The sequence below is a fragment of the Helianthus annuus genome, chromosome 7, assembly GCF_002127325.2.
Source record: "Helianthus annuus cultivar XRQ/B chromosome 7, HanXRQr2.0-SUNRISE, whole genome shotgun sequence".
Classification (NCBI taxonomy): domain Eukaryota; kingdom Viridiplantae; phylum Streptophyta; class Magnoliopsida; order Asterales; family Asteraceae; genus Helianthus; species Helianthus annuus.
The window spans coordinates 138,342,985-138,357,456 of NC_035439.2; the positions used below are offsets into that span (position 1 = coordinate 138,342,985).

General features: G+C 38.1%; 1 protein-coding gene across 3 annotated transcripts; it reads right to left on the minus strand.

Moving 5' to 3' along the window:
- Positions 1 to 414: 414 nt before the first annotated feature.
- LOC110868739 (UDP-glycosyltransferase 88B1) lies at positions 415 to 6,490 on the minus strand. 3 transcript variants are annotated; one of them, XM_022117985.2, is made up of 2 exons: positions 4,867 to 6,490; positions 415 to 559 (listed from the first exon to the last, which is right to left on the minus strand). In XM_022117985.2, the coding sequence occupies exons 1-2, from the start codon at positions 6,224 to 6,226 to the stop codon at positions 540 to 542; spliced, it is 1,380 nt and encodes a 459-aa protein (XP_021973677.1). In that variant the 5' UTR covers positions 6,227 to 6,490; the 3' UTR covers positions 415 to 539. The 3 variants fall into 3 exon arrangements, with proteins under 3 accessions (XP_021973677.1, XP_035831231.1, XP_021973676.1); XM_035975338.1 differs by having other exon boundaries at positions 415 to 543; positions 4,851 to 6,490; XM_022117984.2 differs by having other exon boundaries at positions 415 to 531; positions 4,839 to 6,490.
- Between the last annotated feature and the right edge of the window lie 7,982 nt (positions 6,491 to 14,472).

Consider the following 14,472-nt stretch of genomic DNA (forward strand, 5'->3'; position numbering starts at 1 on the left):
TGGTAAATCAGAAGTGTAAATAAACAAATTAACGGCACAGATCTGGGGCAATTTTCTGGGTTTTTTTCACTAAACTTCAAATCAATGATTACAAGAGGAATTGAAATATTTCTGAATGTAAAATACTTGAAGGGAAAAACTTAAAAAAAACAGCTACTCCTACGAATGCTTAAATAACAGAAATGTTGAAAACTCCCACATTGCATGACTTCCACGTATGACCTGTTCCTCCATGATCTCCTGAATAAACATGCGCAGAAAAAGTTTGAATTATATTCCAATAAGAGTCATTGTCGGTTGCCATGACTCTGATAGAGCAAAACATAAAATCTAATCACAAATTGCACAAACTCGGATTATTTTATTGATAATACTTCAACACTTATATATAAAATACATGCAACGGCTAAAAACTTCAACAAAAGAAAAAATAACAATCAATACGTAAAAACTGGATCAAGCCATAAAATCAGGAACTAGCTTGACCATGCACATTATTCTCATCCGATAACAACTTCAAACGGCTAGTAGGATAACGATCACTTTAAGATTGAATTACGTCCAATACCCTCCTTTAATTCAATCTTTCTGACTCCGAGAGCTTCCCTAAAATAACTGAACTGGTCCGGTCTAAGTGGCTTTGTCAGTAAATCAGCAATCTGATCTTCAGTCTTGCAAGGCTTTAGTTCTATCTGCTTTGAGTCTACCATGCTTTTAATGTAATGAAACTTGATATCAATGTGTTTGCTTCTGCTATGAAATGTTGCATTCTTTGTCATGAAGATAGCTGATTCATTGTCACAAAAGATCTTAGTTGCCTCTTCTTGTTTATAGCCCAATTCATTTAGTAGTTGCCTCATCCAGATTGCTTGACATGCTGCTCCACTTGCTGATATGTACTCAGCTTCAGTTGATGAAAGAGCCACAACTTGCTGCTTCTTTGAGCTCCAAGACACTACACTACTACCGATTGAGAACACATAGGCTGATATACTCTTTCTATCATCATTTGATCTAGCCCAATCACTATCTGAGTAACCAATTAGCTTGACAGCTATATCTCCTTCATACCATATACCATAATCAAGTGTTGCAGCCACATACCTCAAAATTCTTCTTGCTGCTCCATGATGTTTTGAAGTTGGACATTGCATATATCTTACAATGAATCCAACTGCAAATGCTAATTCAGGCCTTGTATGTGTCAAGTATAACAATCCTCCCACTAAACTTCTGAACCCAGTTCCATCAACCTTGCCTGCATCATCTCCTTGTAACTTTTCACCTTTATTCATAGGTGTTACTACACCCTTGCATCCCCACATACCGAATTTCTTAAGAAGATCTGTGGCATATTTCTTTTGTGACACAAAAACACCATTCATTGTTTGATTAATTTCCAATCCAAGGAAGTAAGCTAACTTCCCTAAATCAGTCATATCAAACTCTTTAATCATTTTCATTCTGAATTATTCTATCAAATGTGGAGAGGAGCTAGTATATATTATATCATCAACATAAATGCAAATGATAATAATATCACCCTCATCAGTTCTCTTTATATAAACAGTGGGCTCACTTGTGAGTCTCAAATATGAATTATCATTTAAATAGGAGTTGATACATTCATACCAGCCCCTTGGCGATTGTTTGAGACCATAGAGAGCCTTGTGCAGCCTGTAAACCTTATGCTCTTCACCTTTAACTTCAAATCCTGGTGGTTGTGTCACATAAACTTCCTCTTGTAAAGGCCCGTTCAAGAAGGCGGACTTGACATCAAGTTGAAAGATAGCCCACTTTTGTTGAGCCGCTAATGAGAGAATCACTCTAATGGTTTCGAACCGTGCTACAGGAGCAAAAGTCTCTTCATAGTTGATGCCATATTCCTGAGCGTATCCCTTTGCCACAATCCTGGCTTTATACTTCTTGATTTCACCACTTGCATCCATTTTCACTCTAAACACCCACTTGAGACCAATAGCTTGTTGATCACTAGGCAGTTCAACCAAGGACCAGGTCTTGTGTTCTTCTAAAGACTTCAATTCTTGAATCATAGCCATTCTCCACTGTTGATTCTTTGCAGCTTCCACATACGATCTTGGCTCCATTGATGACAGAACCAGTTGGCATTCATACAGTTGTTGCACTTGATCATTATTAAGAGGGACTGTTTCTTGATAAACCTGATTCAACGACTTGGTTCTGGGACTGTTGTTGCTACTTCCAGAGTTGGGCTCACTTTGATCATTGGTTTCATCTTCTTCATTGACTGAATTATTGCTGCCACTTGCATTATTATTTCCACTATCTTCAGACTCCCAAATAGTAACCAATTCAGTAGGCAATCCATGCTTATCTTCTTAATTATCGGTCCACTTTGCATGCTCATCAAACACTACATTTCTACTGGTCACAACTCTTCTTTTCACTGGATCATATAGTCTGTAGGCTTTAGAGTTTGATGAATAACCAATGAAAATGCATTTGCAGGCTTTCTCTTCCATCTTCCTTCTTTGCTGCTTGGGAATGTGACTATATGCAACACACCCAAAAACTTTTAAGTGATGAACTGAGGGAATCCGATTATACCATACCTGAAAAGGTGTAGCTTCATCAAGAGCCTTTGTTGGTGACAAGTTTCTGAGATAAACAACTGTGGCAACGGCTTCACTCCAGAATACATTAGTGAGATTCTTTTCATGCAACATGCTCAGGGCCATTTCTCCTATGGTTCTGTTCTTCCTCTTAGAAACTCCATTGTGTTCTGGTGTATAGGGAGGTGTCAAATCCCTCCTTATTCCTTCTTGCTCACAAAACGCCATGAACTCATTTGAACAGAATTCTCCACCTCTGTCACTTCGAAAGGCCTTAATCTTCCTACTTGTTTCATTTTCAACTTTGGCTTTAAAGACTTTAAACTTATCAAATACTTCATCTTTTCTATGTAGAAAATAAACCCAAGTCATCCTGCTTACATCATCAATGAATAATAAGAAATACCTGCTTCCACCGAAGGATTTTGTTGACATAGGTCCACATACATCAGCATGAATTAAATCAAGAACTTCAGATGTTCTGGTTCCTTGTGACATACCCACCAACATTCCACTGACACAGCTTTCACAAACATTCCAATTTCTGATTTTTGGCAATCCATAAACCAGCTGGTTGCTACTCAAGCTTCGTTCATTAAGATGCCCAAATCTTAGATGCCACATATACGACTCATCAACAATAGTGGCTAAGGCTACATTATTTGCATTTGAAACATCAAGAGGAAACGTGTTATTACTAGCAACAGGAATCATACACACCGTCTCACCAGTTTGCTTCTTAATAATTGTGCATGCACCTTCATCAAATACCAACCTATGTCTCGTTTTCATCAGTTGCCCAACACTCAGCAGATTATAACCTAGATCAGGTGCATAATAGACATCATCTAATGTCTTAAACTGGCCACCTGCTACTTCAAGCCTTATAGTCCCTTTCCCTTCAACAATAATTCTCTTACCATTTCCCATTCTCACAGCTATAGTTTTAGTCTTATCTAGTTTCTTAAATAATGATAACTGACCTGTCATATGGTTTAAGAAACCACTATCAAGAAACCAGATGTGAGAAGGATTAACCACATCTTTTGTTGTCACCAATGCTACTTCTTCATCATCTTCCACAGCCATGAACAATTGCCCTTCTTCTTCATCATTATCGTCTCCTATGGCAGGAGATGCTTGTGGTTCATTCCAGCAATCTCTACTGAGATGACCAAATTTGTTGCAGTTATAACATTGAATACCTGCTTTTCCTCGTCCATTTGTTCTTCCTCGACCACGACCTCTACCTCTTGGAGGACCTCTTCCTCTGCTTCTCATAAACAGGCCAGCATCTTCTTCCTTGGCTTGTAACACCTGCTCTTCAGCAACATTTTCATTTCCTCTATTAACTCTTGCTTCATGTGACTGCAACGACCCCATCAATTGATCAAAGGTTAACACACTTAGATCTTTTGATTCTTCAATGGCAGTCACAATGTGATCCCACTTGAATGGCAAACTCCTCAATACTTTCTCCACAACTTCCTGATCAGATATGTCTTCACCATAAGCCCTTTGTTGATTAACAATCTTCATTACTTTTGACAGAAAATCTCCCACTGGTTCCCCTTCTTTCATATGTATGGTTTCAAAATCTCTCCGCAGACCTTGTAACTTCACCATTTGGACCTTTGTGTCTCCTTCATACTCATTTTGCAAGAGAGTCCATGCCTGTTTGGATGTTGTTGCACCTGCAATTCGGGAAAATAATTCATCATGGACACCAGATTGAATAAGAGAAAGTGTACGCGCATCTTTTCTCTTATTATCTCGGAGTCTCATTCGATCAGTGTCTGCTGCATTGAAACCGTTTTCCACAAAATCCCAAAGATCTTGTGACATGAGAATGGTCTTCATTTGGATCTTCCAAAATTCATAACCTTCACCTTTGAAGATCGGAAGCGTTGCGTTCACGGTACTAGGGTTCATGTTATTCCAGGCCATTGGATGAAAAAACGAATTGAAAGTGAGAAAGATAATTGAGAGATTGATCAGAACCTGGTTTGCTCTGATACCAAATGATAGAGCAAAACGGAATATCTAATCACAAATTGCACAAACTCAGATTATTTTATTGATAATACTTCAACACTTATATAGAAAACACATGCAACGGCTAAAAACTTCAACAAAAGAAAAAATAACAATCAATACGTAAAAACTGGATCAAGCCATAAAATCAGGAACTAGCTTGACCATGCACATTATTCTCATCCGATAACAACTTCAAACGGCTAGTAGGATAACGCTCACTTTAAGATTGAATTATGTCCAATAGACTCGACCAATCTTTTCAATTCCACTCGAGAAGACCCTCCTTCGCTCAGTGCCCTCGCCGCATCCACTTTCCTAGCCTTCGCCATCTCCCTAACGACCTTCCCTTCCTCCGAATCCATCAACTGCCTAACCCGCTTCTCCACCTCTGCAGCCGTCACCTTCCGGTCCTCTGACTGGTCCATTGGGAGAGCCAATTTCATTTCTTCAACCATCATAATCTTATTTAACTTTTGATCCGCAATCAACGGCCACCCTATCATAGGCACACCAGCACATGTGGCTTCCAGCACTGAGTTCCAGCCACAGTGTGTCACATACCCACCAACTGACTCGTGATTCAGCACTTGCACTTGCGGGACCCATGTATTCAGCACAAAACCCCTATCTTTCGTACGTTCCAAAAACCCATTTGGCAACAATAAATTCAAATCATCATTTTTTTCAGCTGATGGGCTCCGTATCACCCACAAAAACCTATGTCCACTCAGCTCTAACCCCTTAGCAATCTCCTTTAACTGATCACTCGAAAACTCCCTCTCACTCCCAAAACACAAGTAAACAACACTCTCTTTAGGTTGACCATCGAGCCACTTCAAACATTCATGCGAAACGTCGCTTCCTTCAGCAATCAGCGGCCCGACGCAATAGAGCGGGGGCGTAGGCTGATCAGGGACACACAACCCGTCACGAATTGCCTTAATCGGTTTCGGTTCCATCGAATCAAACGTGTTTACAATAATCCCGGCTGATTTGAGCATGCGACGTGAGAGTTCAAGATACCCCCTATATGCCTCGGAGTTTCTATCTTGAATCGTGTCCTGCATTTCGGACGACGGTATCGGTGGCAGTCCCGGTTCATAGACGAGTGCATTCATATCCTTAAAACTTACGGGGTATTTCTGATCAAGCGTAGGGAAATAAAGAAATTCGACCACCGAACAAGCCCCGCTAACAATGAAGAAGTAAACCGGAATGTTGAGGTTTGCAGCTGAAGCCATAGCGGAGGTGCAAAAGACATCAGCAATTATCGCGGTCGGGGATATGGATTGGAGGGCGTTTGCGACGTTGTTGACACTACGGCCAATAAGATTAGCGACCACAGAACCCAGCATGGAGGGGAGAATTTCGTGTTCGGGAAGAGGGATAAGGGGGAGGTGGTGGAACGTGATGGCGGGGATGGTGGCGGAGATGTGACGGACATAGGAGGTGATGGAGCCGGTGTTGAAAGAGTTGGTGAGGGAGAGCACGGTGATAGTGTAGGAAGGATAGTGTTTGATGATGGACTTTCCGAGCTCCACCATTGAAATGAAGTGGCCCATAAGTGGTGGTGGGTACAAAACAATAGTCCCCATTTGGTTTGGTGTGTGTTAATTCGATCGTTGTTATTTACGTAATTTTTTTTTTGTGGGTGGATGCGTATGAGTTATATAGGCAACGTAAATCAAGAAAGAGATATTGTGGGTGGATTATGTATATGAGTTAGGGGGGTAGGGGTGGAATAACTCACTAACCATTCCATCACTTACAACATCCAATCAGGTTCTGCCATGTCATCAACCATTATTTCCATCACTCACACCCTTTTTTGCTGGAAATGGTCATCACTTGTACAAATTTCCATCACTCACTAATTTAAAAAAAAAACAGTCAAACAGCAACAATTTGATTTCTTCAACGCGTGTTCCAATTAACGCGTTAAACATTGAACGCGTGAAACATACAAGCGGCGGCGATGTTTGCAATTCTTCCACGCATGGAAAAGGCCCACCACGCTACCACCCCGGGTCCTCTAAGGACCACCACTACGTCTATGCATGTTTTACTTGTTGAATTGTCATGTGTTTCATGTTAGCAACGTTGAATGTATAGGTAAATTGTCATGTGTGTCATGTGTTTCATGTTAGCAACGTTGAATGTATAGGTAGTAAATTCACTCTAGTCCGCGTCCATAAAAAATTACCATCTCTTTTATTATCTCAAATATTCATTGAATGAATAAATATTAGTTGGTTTATGCTAGATTATATAAATTTTATATTAATTATAAGATTAGTAAATTGCTAATAGGTGTCTAATTATTATTAAATGATAATAAATGAACAAAAAGATGAAGATCTTCAGTTGATTAATTCAACATAACAAACCTGCTATATCATACATTCCAACATAGCCGTCTCGAAAACTCTCAAAAAAATTTAGGCCTCGGGCGACGAAAAGAATTGAGCCCAAAATTATGGTTAAGGGTAAATGAATTACAAAAATAAAAACTTAGTGATTGAGCAAAGACTTGAACTTGAAACCTTTACATTATTTTGAGATGGTTTTTACAATTACAACACCAATATTTTTTTGCATAATAAATGGATGAATATACTAAATATATAGTTTAATAAATATATACAAGCTTATAAAAAATTTTCGGGCCCTTTGAAATTTTGGGTCTCGGGCATCGGCACGGGTTTGCCGGGCTCAGAGCCGACCCTGCATTCCAAATAACACTTGATCATGCGATCAAACGTCTCTTCTTTTCCAAATAATTATATAAAATCGTCTACATACTTCTTTTGCAAATTAGTGTCCCCAAATATTTTACTCCACTCCACTCCATCGCATTCGCATTGTAGATCTTCCCTTCATTATCGACTAAAACTGATCTCAGCTCTGGCCACCGAGTCCTTGGTGAAGAAGCCATCTTCTTCATTTCTCGGTACCACAATTCCCACCTCTTTGTCCACTGGCACTCAAGAATTTCAACCTTGTTCACTCAAAATCGGTAGCATTATTAGAGGGTGACTGAACATCAGCCCTTCCACAATTGAACTCCAACCACAGTGAGTTAAGAAACCACACACCGACTCATGGCTCGGTATTTGTAAGTATTCACTACTTGAAAATAGAGTTTTTGCCACCACATTGTCGGTTGTAAAACGGTAGTAATTGCCATGTTGTCACAATATTGCTATAAAAAATGCGGTGGCAAAAACACCCATGTCAATTGCCCTAATGCCACAAAATAGCGATCACTTTTGTCTTTTGCTACTATATTTTTGTGGTACTATATTTTTGCCACCACAAAAATGGTCAAAGTTATTTGCGATCTTTTTTCTTTTTTTCTTTTTACCACCATTTGGTACCATTTAGCCACCAATATTGCCACAATTTAGCAGTTTCATTCAAAATTTATCACCGTTTAGCTACGGATTTAGCCACCACTTGAATTGAACATCTACTACCATTTAGCAACCTCATTGGTTTTTTATTGACAATTTGCAATCATTCAGTGACCTCATTAAATTTTCATTGAAAATTTCACATCATTTAGCTACCGCTTGAATTGAATATTTGCTACCATTTAGTTTCAATTTTTCATGCTTTTTTCATCAAAATTACATTTTAATAAAAACTAAAATCCCAAAATTAGATAATACATCTCTGTTTCAGTTAAACACTTTTCATGTTTCAGAAGCGTATAAAACATTCTAATACACGTATCAACTAAAACATCAAATAACCGAAATTATCATAATATGGTAAACATCGAAACATTCAAAACAACCTATCTTCGAACCGTAGTTTTTAACATAGCTTCAATTTGTGGCATCATGTTGAGCATGGCATCTTTATCCTTCTTATCTTTTTCTTTTTCAGCTAACAACCCCGCAATAATTTCTTCTAACCATTCTTTTTCTTCGTCGTTTTCCTTAATGAGCTCCTTGATAACCAAGTTCAACTTTTCAATCTACAAAACAATCAATGAATAAAATCAAAAAGTCAAAATTAATAAAAACTGATAACGGGTCAAATTGGTTGTAGAAGAACAAAATCTAATTGTTAGTTAAAATCCAAGTGCAAAAAGCCAATTAGCATGTTCCAATATGTTTACACGTTAAAAATAAAACTCTACCTAATTTCAAAAACAAATATTTGTAGGAAATAACCCGCAGAGAATGTGTAATCAACTCAATAAGAAATTCCTAAACATTCTCGTTACATTAAAAGCATTAAACCTAACAAATAAAAAAAATTAGACATCACAAACCAAACAAACACAATAACAGTGTGACACGATAAAAACACACACAAATTATTAATGTATGTGATTCCACTTATGCCAAAGAGTAAACACTTTTTTTATACTTTTATAAAATTACAACTATAAAAAGGAATGAACATACCTGAGGGTCTTCTCTATCATGTAAACACGGGTCACTAGCATTGGCTAACCCGTACACTTTTCCTATCATTGCCCATCACAGCTCGTGACCACTAGTCTTCGTCAAACTTGAGGTGAAAATTTCAAACTCGTTAGCATTTAAATGGGTCAAATTGGGCTATGTTTTATCTTAAACAAGTCCGATGGGTAAAAGAAAAAAAATAGCTCATTTATAATTTTTTTGTTAGAAGTTAACCTGGACTTGATTATATGTTATATTGTCGCAACCCCCGATCCCTAGTACCCGGGAACGGGCGGCCGCGAGCCAGTTTCGGTGGTATCATGTTATTATCCAATTTGGCAGCGGAATTTTCATCAGGACCGTAGTTAGGAAATATTTTATCAGAGTAAACCACCACATTTTATAACATTAAACACATGGGTAAAACCCAAGTTTTCAGTATACACACTTTTATAGGAATAAATCCTATATTTTTATTTAAGAAAAACATCTATTTCTTTTAGGTAACTTTATTGCCACTTTTCCAAGCCTTCAGTGCTGTCCAGCTGGCTTCTACTTGGCTTTCACATTTTGTTACCTGAAACGCGTTTTAAAAACATTTTTGTCAGTGGGAAATATTGGTGAGTGAATCCCAGTTTAATCAAGTTGAAATACCAATCATTTTACAGTATTGAGGGCGCATCCGCAATTACATTTGTTTCCAAGATATAACAATTAACATTAGTGGTACTGTCATACTCAACTTGTGGAATGTTACCACGCCAGTAACAAATTTTGTTTACAAACCCCCAACGTACCCACTATAATTGTATTCTTACAAATACTTAATAACTGCTTTGTATATATTTAATTAAGTGAGGTTTTGTAAAAACATTTAACAAAAAGAGGATTACTCACATTGCTGTTTTAGGGTTTTCAGTAAGGATTTCCTGGGAATAATCTATAAATTACACAAATGCACGTGTGTTAGTATAATAACCCATTTTAACATTACTAATACCCTCCCCGAGACGGCATTCCAACGACTACGTCGGGCAGAACCACGACAGCCGTTACGGAACCCTAGATCAATCGGATAGAGTATCTAATACGTCTCCAGGGGTTATAATACTTACATCATAGCAGAACCTCGCTATTTAGGGGGTATTAGACTCGGGTATAATGCCCACTATTCAGAGATTTGAGATTGAGAAAAGAAAATGAACGAGCAGACTGAAGGCCCGATGCCTCCTTTATATAGGGCTAATCTTCGAGTTTCTCGCGGCCCGCGTAAAGGTAAGCTTGGGCTTACGCGGCCCGCGTAGTGGGGTTATAGGGCTTAGCCCTGATTGGTCATCACCACTAGACCCGCCACGATCGTGACACGTGGCATCACCGGGTGTCGCCCTGAATGCAAGCTATCGCGGCCCGCGTAAGGTGTAGCCATAGGCTACGCGGCCCGCCTGAACTTGATGAAATCAATGAAATCAGGTCTTACCTTGATACAGCCCGCGTAAGGTTGGGGTGGGGTCCTACGCGGCCCGCCTCAACTTAATACTTTGATTTTTATTTTATTTTTAATGCTATATTGTATTTTGGGCTCGGTTTTCACATACGGGGTATATTTAAAGACATTTTGGGATATTTTAATTATTTTTAGGGTGTCGAAAAAATAATCGAGGGTGTCGGTTTTCTTGAGGATTGTTACATCCTCCCCACCTTATTTTAGAGCTCGTCCTCGAGATCTACTGGAACAAGTGCGGGTATTTCTTTTGCATTTCTGATAAGCTCCCATGTGTATTCAGGTCCTCTTTTGGAGTCCCACTTTACTTTGACCAGAACTAATCTCTTATGCTTGAGATTCTTAACCTTCCTGTCTTCAATCTGTAGAGGCCTTTCTACAAACTTAAGTTGTTCATTTACCTCTATATCTTTAAGAGGTACTATGAGTGACTCATCAGCTAGGCATTTCTTGAGATTAGATACATGAAATACATTATGTATTCCTGCCATTTCCTCTGGCAGTTGTAGCTGATAGGCCACAGGTCCTATTCATTTAATAATCTCAAAAGGTCCAACATACCTGGGACTTAGCTTTCCCCTCTTGATGAATCTGACTACTCCTTTCCAAGGAGAGACTTTTAACAATACTTTATCTCCTACCTGAAATTCCAATGGTTTGCGTCTGTTATCAGCGTAGCTCTTCTGTCGATCACGTGCTGCTTTCAGTCGTTCCTTGACTTGAATGATCTTATCTGTTGTTTCCTGCACTATCTCAGGTCTAGATAGTTGCTTTTCCCCAATTTCTGCCCAACAGACTAGGGTTCTGCACTTTCGTCCATAAAGTGCTTCGAAAGGTGCAGCATTGATACTTGTGTGATAACTGTTATTATAAGAAAATTCTATTAAAGGTAAGTGATCGTCCCAATTACCTCCGAAATCAATTACACAAGCTCTAAGCATGTCCTCTATTGTCTGAATTGTCCTTTCGCTTTGTCCGTCCGTTTGAGGATGATAAGTTGTGCTTAGATTTAGCTTGGTTCCCATTGATTTTTGGAAACTTGCCCAAAAATGAGAGGTAAAACGGCTAAACAATTGATAAAGGAATTCCATGTAATGAAACAATTTCATTTACATACAATTTAGCTAATTGTTCCATGCTAAAAGTTTTTTTCATTGGTAAGAAATGAGTTGACTTGGTTAGCCTATCTACAATCACCCAGATTGTATCATTATCTTTTCTTGTTTTGGGTAATTTGGTAACAAAATCCATTGTTATCAATTCCCATTTCCAAACTGGCATTTCTAATTGTTGCAACAATCCTGAAGGTTTCTGGTGTTCAGCTTTAACTTGGGAACAAGTTAAACATTTAGAAACATAAGCTGCTATATCCTTTTTCATTCCTATCCACCAGAATTTTTTCCTTAAATTCTAGTACATCTTATCACTTCCTGGATGCATCGTATACTTAGACTTATGGGCTTCTTCTAATATACGGTGACGTAAATTTCCTAATTTAGGTATCCAAATTCCCTTTTTATGAAATCTCCAAATTCCATCGGTTCCTTGTTCTAATTCCTTAATCATTCCTTTTAAATTTTCAGTATCATCCTTGATTACTGACTCTTATGCTTTTCTAATCTGATCGTTTAAATCTACTTGTAGGTTTAATTTAAGAGAACGTACCCTTTTTGGCTTTTCGTGATACTTTCGACTTAAAGCATCAGCCACTATATTTGCTTTTCCTGCATGATACTGGATATCACAATCATAATCACTAAGCATTTCCATCCAGCGTCTTTATCTCATATTTAGTTCTTTTTGCCCGAAAACATACCTTAAACTCTGATGATCTGTGAATATGGTAAACTTACTGCCATAAAGATAATGTCTCCAAATCTTAAGGGCAAAAATTATAGCTCCTAATTCTAGATCATGGGTTGAATTATTCTCTTCATGATTCTTAAGCTGTCTAAAGGCGTAAGCTATAACCTTTTCACGTTGCATTAATACACATCCATAACTGTAGGTCCCCTTGATGTGTATGGATCTTTAAGAGAATTGTCAATCCGATCAAGAGCGCGGAATCCTCTTAATCAGAATAAGCAGAAAACGTGTACGAACAGCAAGACACTTTCAATCCGGGTTTTCTATTGATTCTCAAACCAAAGTATTACAATCAATTAAAACCCTAATCCTCTCACAAATTCGTCAAGCTAGTAAGCTCTCATGAAATTCTCTCTAACAACTGTTTTTGGCTGATTAACCTAAACCCTAAAGTCTAACCTTGTTTATATAACACAAGGGTTACAACTGGGCTAGGTCAAACACTCTTGGGCTGTGAATTGGACAGGCCCAATTCGCCCCCCATCACCCAATCTGGGTTTAGTTTAGCCCAAACTCAATTATCTCACTAATACAAAGCTAAACCCGCTACCGTTTATCGTTAAACTAATTACAAGATATCCAAAGACCAAATCTAAGCTGTTGTCACAGAATATGCACCAACAAACTCCCCCTTGATAATAGCTTCATAAAAACTTTGTCTTCAGTCAAAACTTTGTCTTCGGTCTTCTTGCAATCTTCATGTAGTCTTGCACTGTCTTTGGTCTTTGGATAGCTTCAGCTTCAATAGCTTCTGTCAGCAACAGAGACCAGACTCCCCCTAAGCTGATGCATCCAATCACCAAATCTTCAACACGTTAGCACTTGAGTAAATTCCAGTTTAGCATTTGCACAACAATCTTCAAACTCTTCAATCTTGTCTGCAATATAGAAAGGAGGTTCTACCATGCATCCAATCAAACTCTCATCTTCACACTTCACAGCAACTTCTCAGCAACATGCCGCTTCAATCTGTATACTATAAAACAAACATCTCGAGAAACCATAAGAATTTTTCAACATAAGTTAAATAAATTATTATTTTTCAAGAGATTAGTTAAACTGTATAACAGATTAAGCTTTTTCAACTTATCACCAACACGCAAAACTTTTTGTTCAACACAGAAGAACCTGTCTGATTTAAAATTTTGAACTCACTTTCTAACACCGTCTCCCCCTATCAGTGACAATTCCTCCAAGAATAACAGTTTTTCGTACATTAATAATTTTAAACAGAAAATGACACTATTTTTGGAATTTATATTTTTCTGAAAACAAGTAAATAACAAAAACAATAAACACTCTATTTTTGTGAGAATCACTGGTAAGAAGATCATATCAGCACAATCAAACTGTTTCACACAATTAGATTATTCTTTATTTAATGTTCTAGTGAAAAGCAGTTCAAGATGATTACCAGTATGTTTGTCCATTTAAACAAAATGCATGAACATTTCAAGTACCATTACCGTATGATACGTTAAGGTAATTTTATTTCTGATATATTAGTGTGTCCCACAACAGGATATACCCCCGCGATCAAGGTATGCACAAAGATTCATCGTAGTAGGTGAGTATACTGATGTCATCCTATAAGATATCTTGACGGTGTCTAGGTCTGCATATAATCTTTGTTATCATGTTTTGATTGCTTAACTATGAACACCCAAATAAATACTAATCAAATCCTGGATATATAAACAACACACTCTATCATGCAAGTATCTTCCCTACCACATATTTCACAAGTCCAATCCTGAGTTCTGAAATCTTAACTGGGAATAGGTTGAGAAGAGAACATAATAGATCTTTAGCAGAGATGGTATAATATACAGATCAAATGAGATTTTCTCAGTTTGATATAGGTTTCTTGGGTTTCTTTTGGGCACTAGAGGGCCTCTTTCGGGTGTATTAGATCTATAGCGCGACAACGTACAGCTAGGTCAGCATGTATCTGGATGCAGCAGAAGCTGTCGTTGCTTAGCACCTCCAGGTCAGCATATATCTGGATGCAGCAGAGGAGGTACACGATTTTTTTTCAGAGAAGATTTCAGAATCA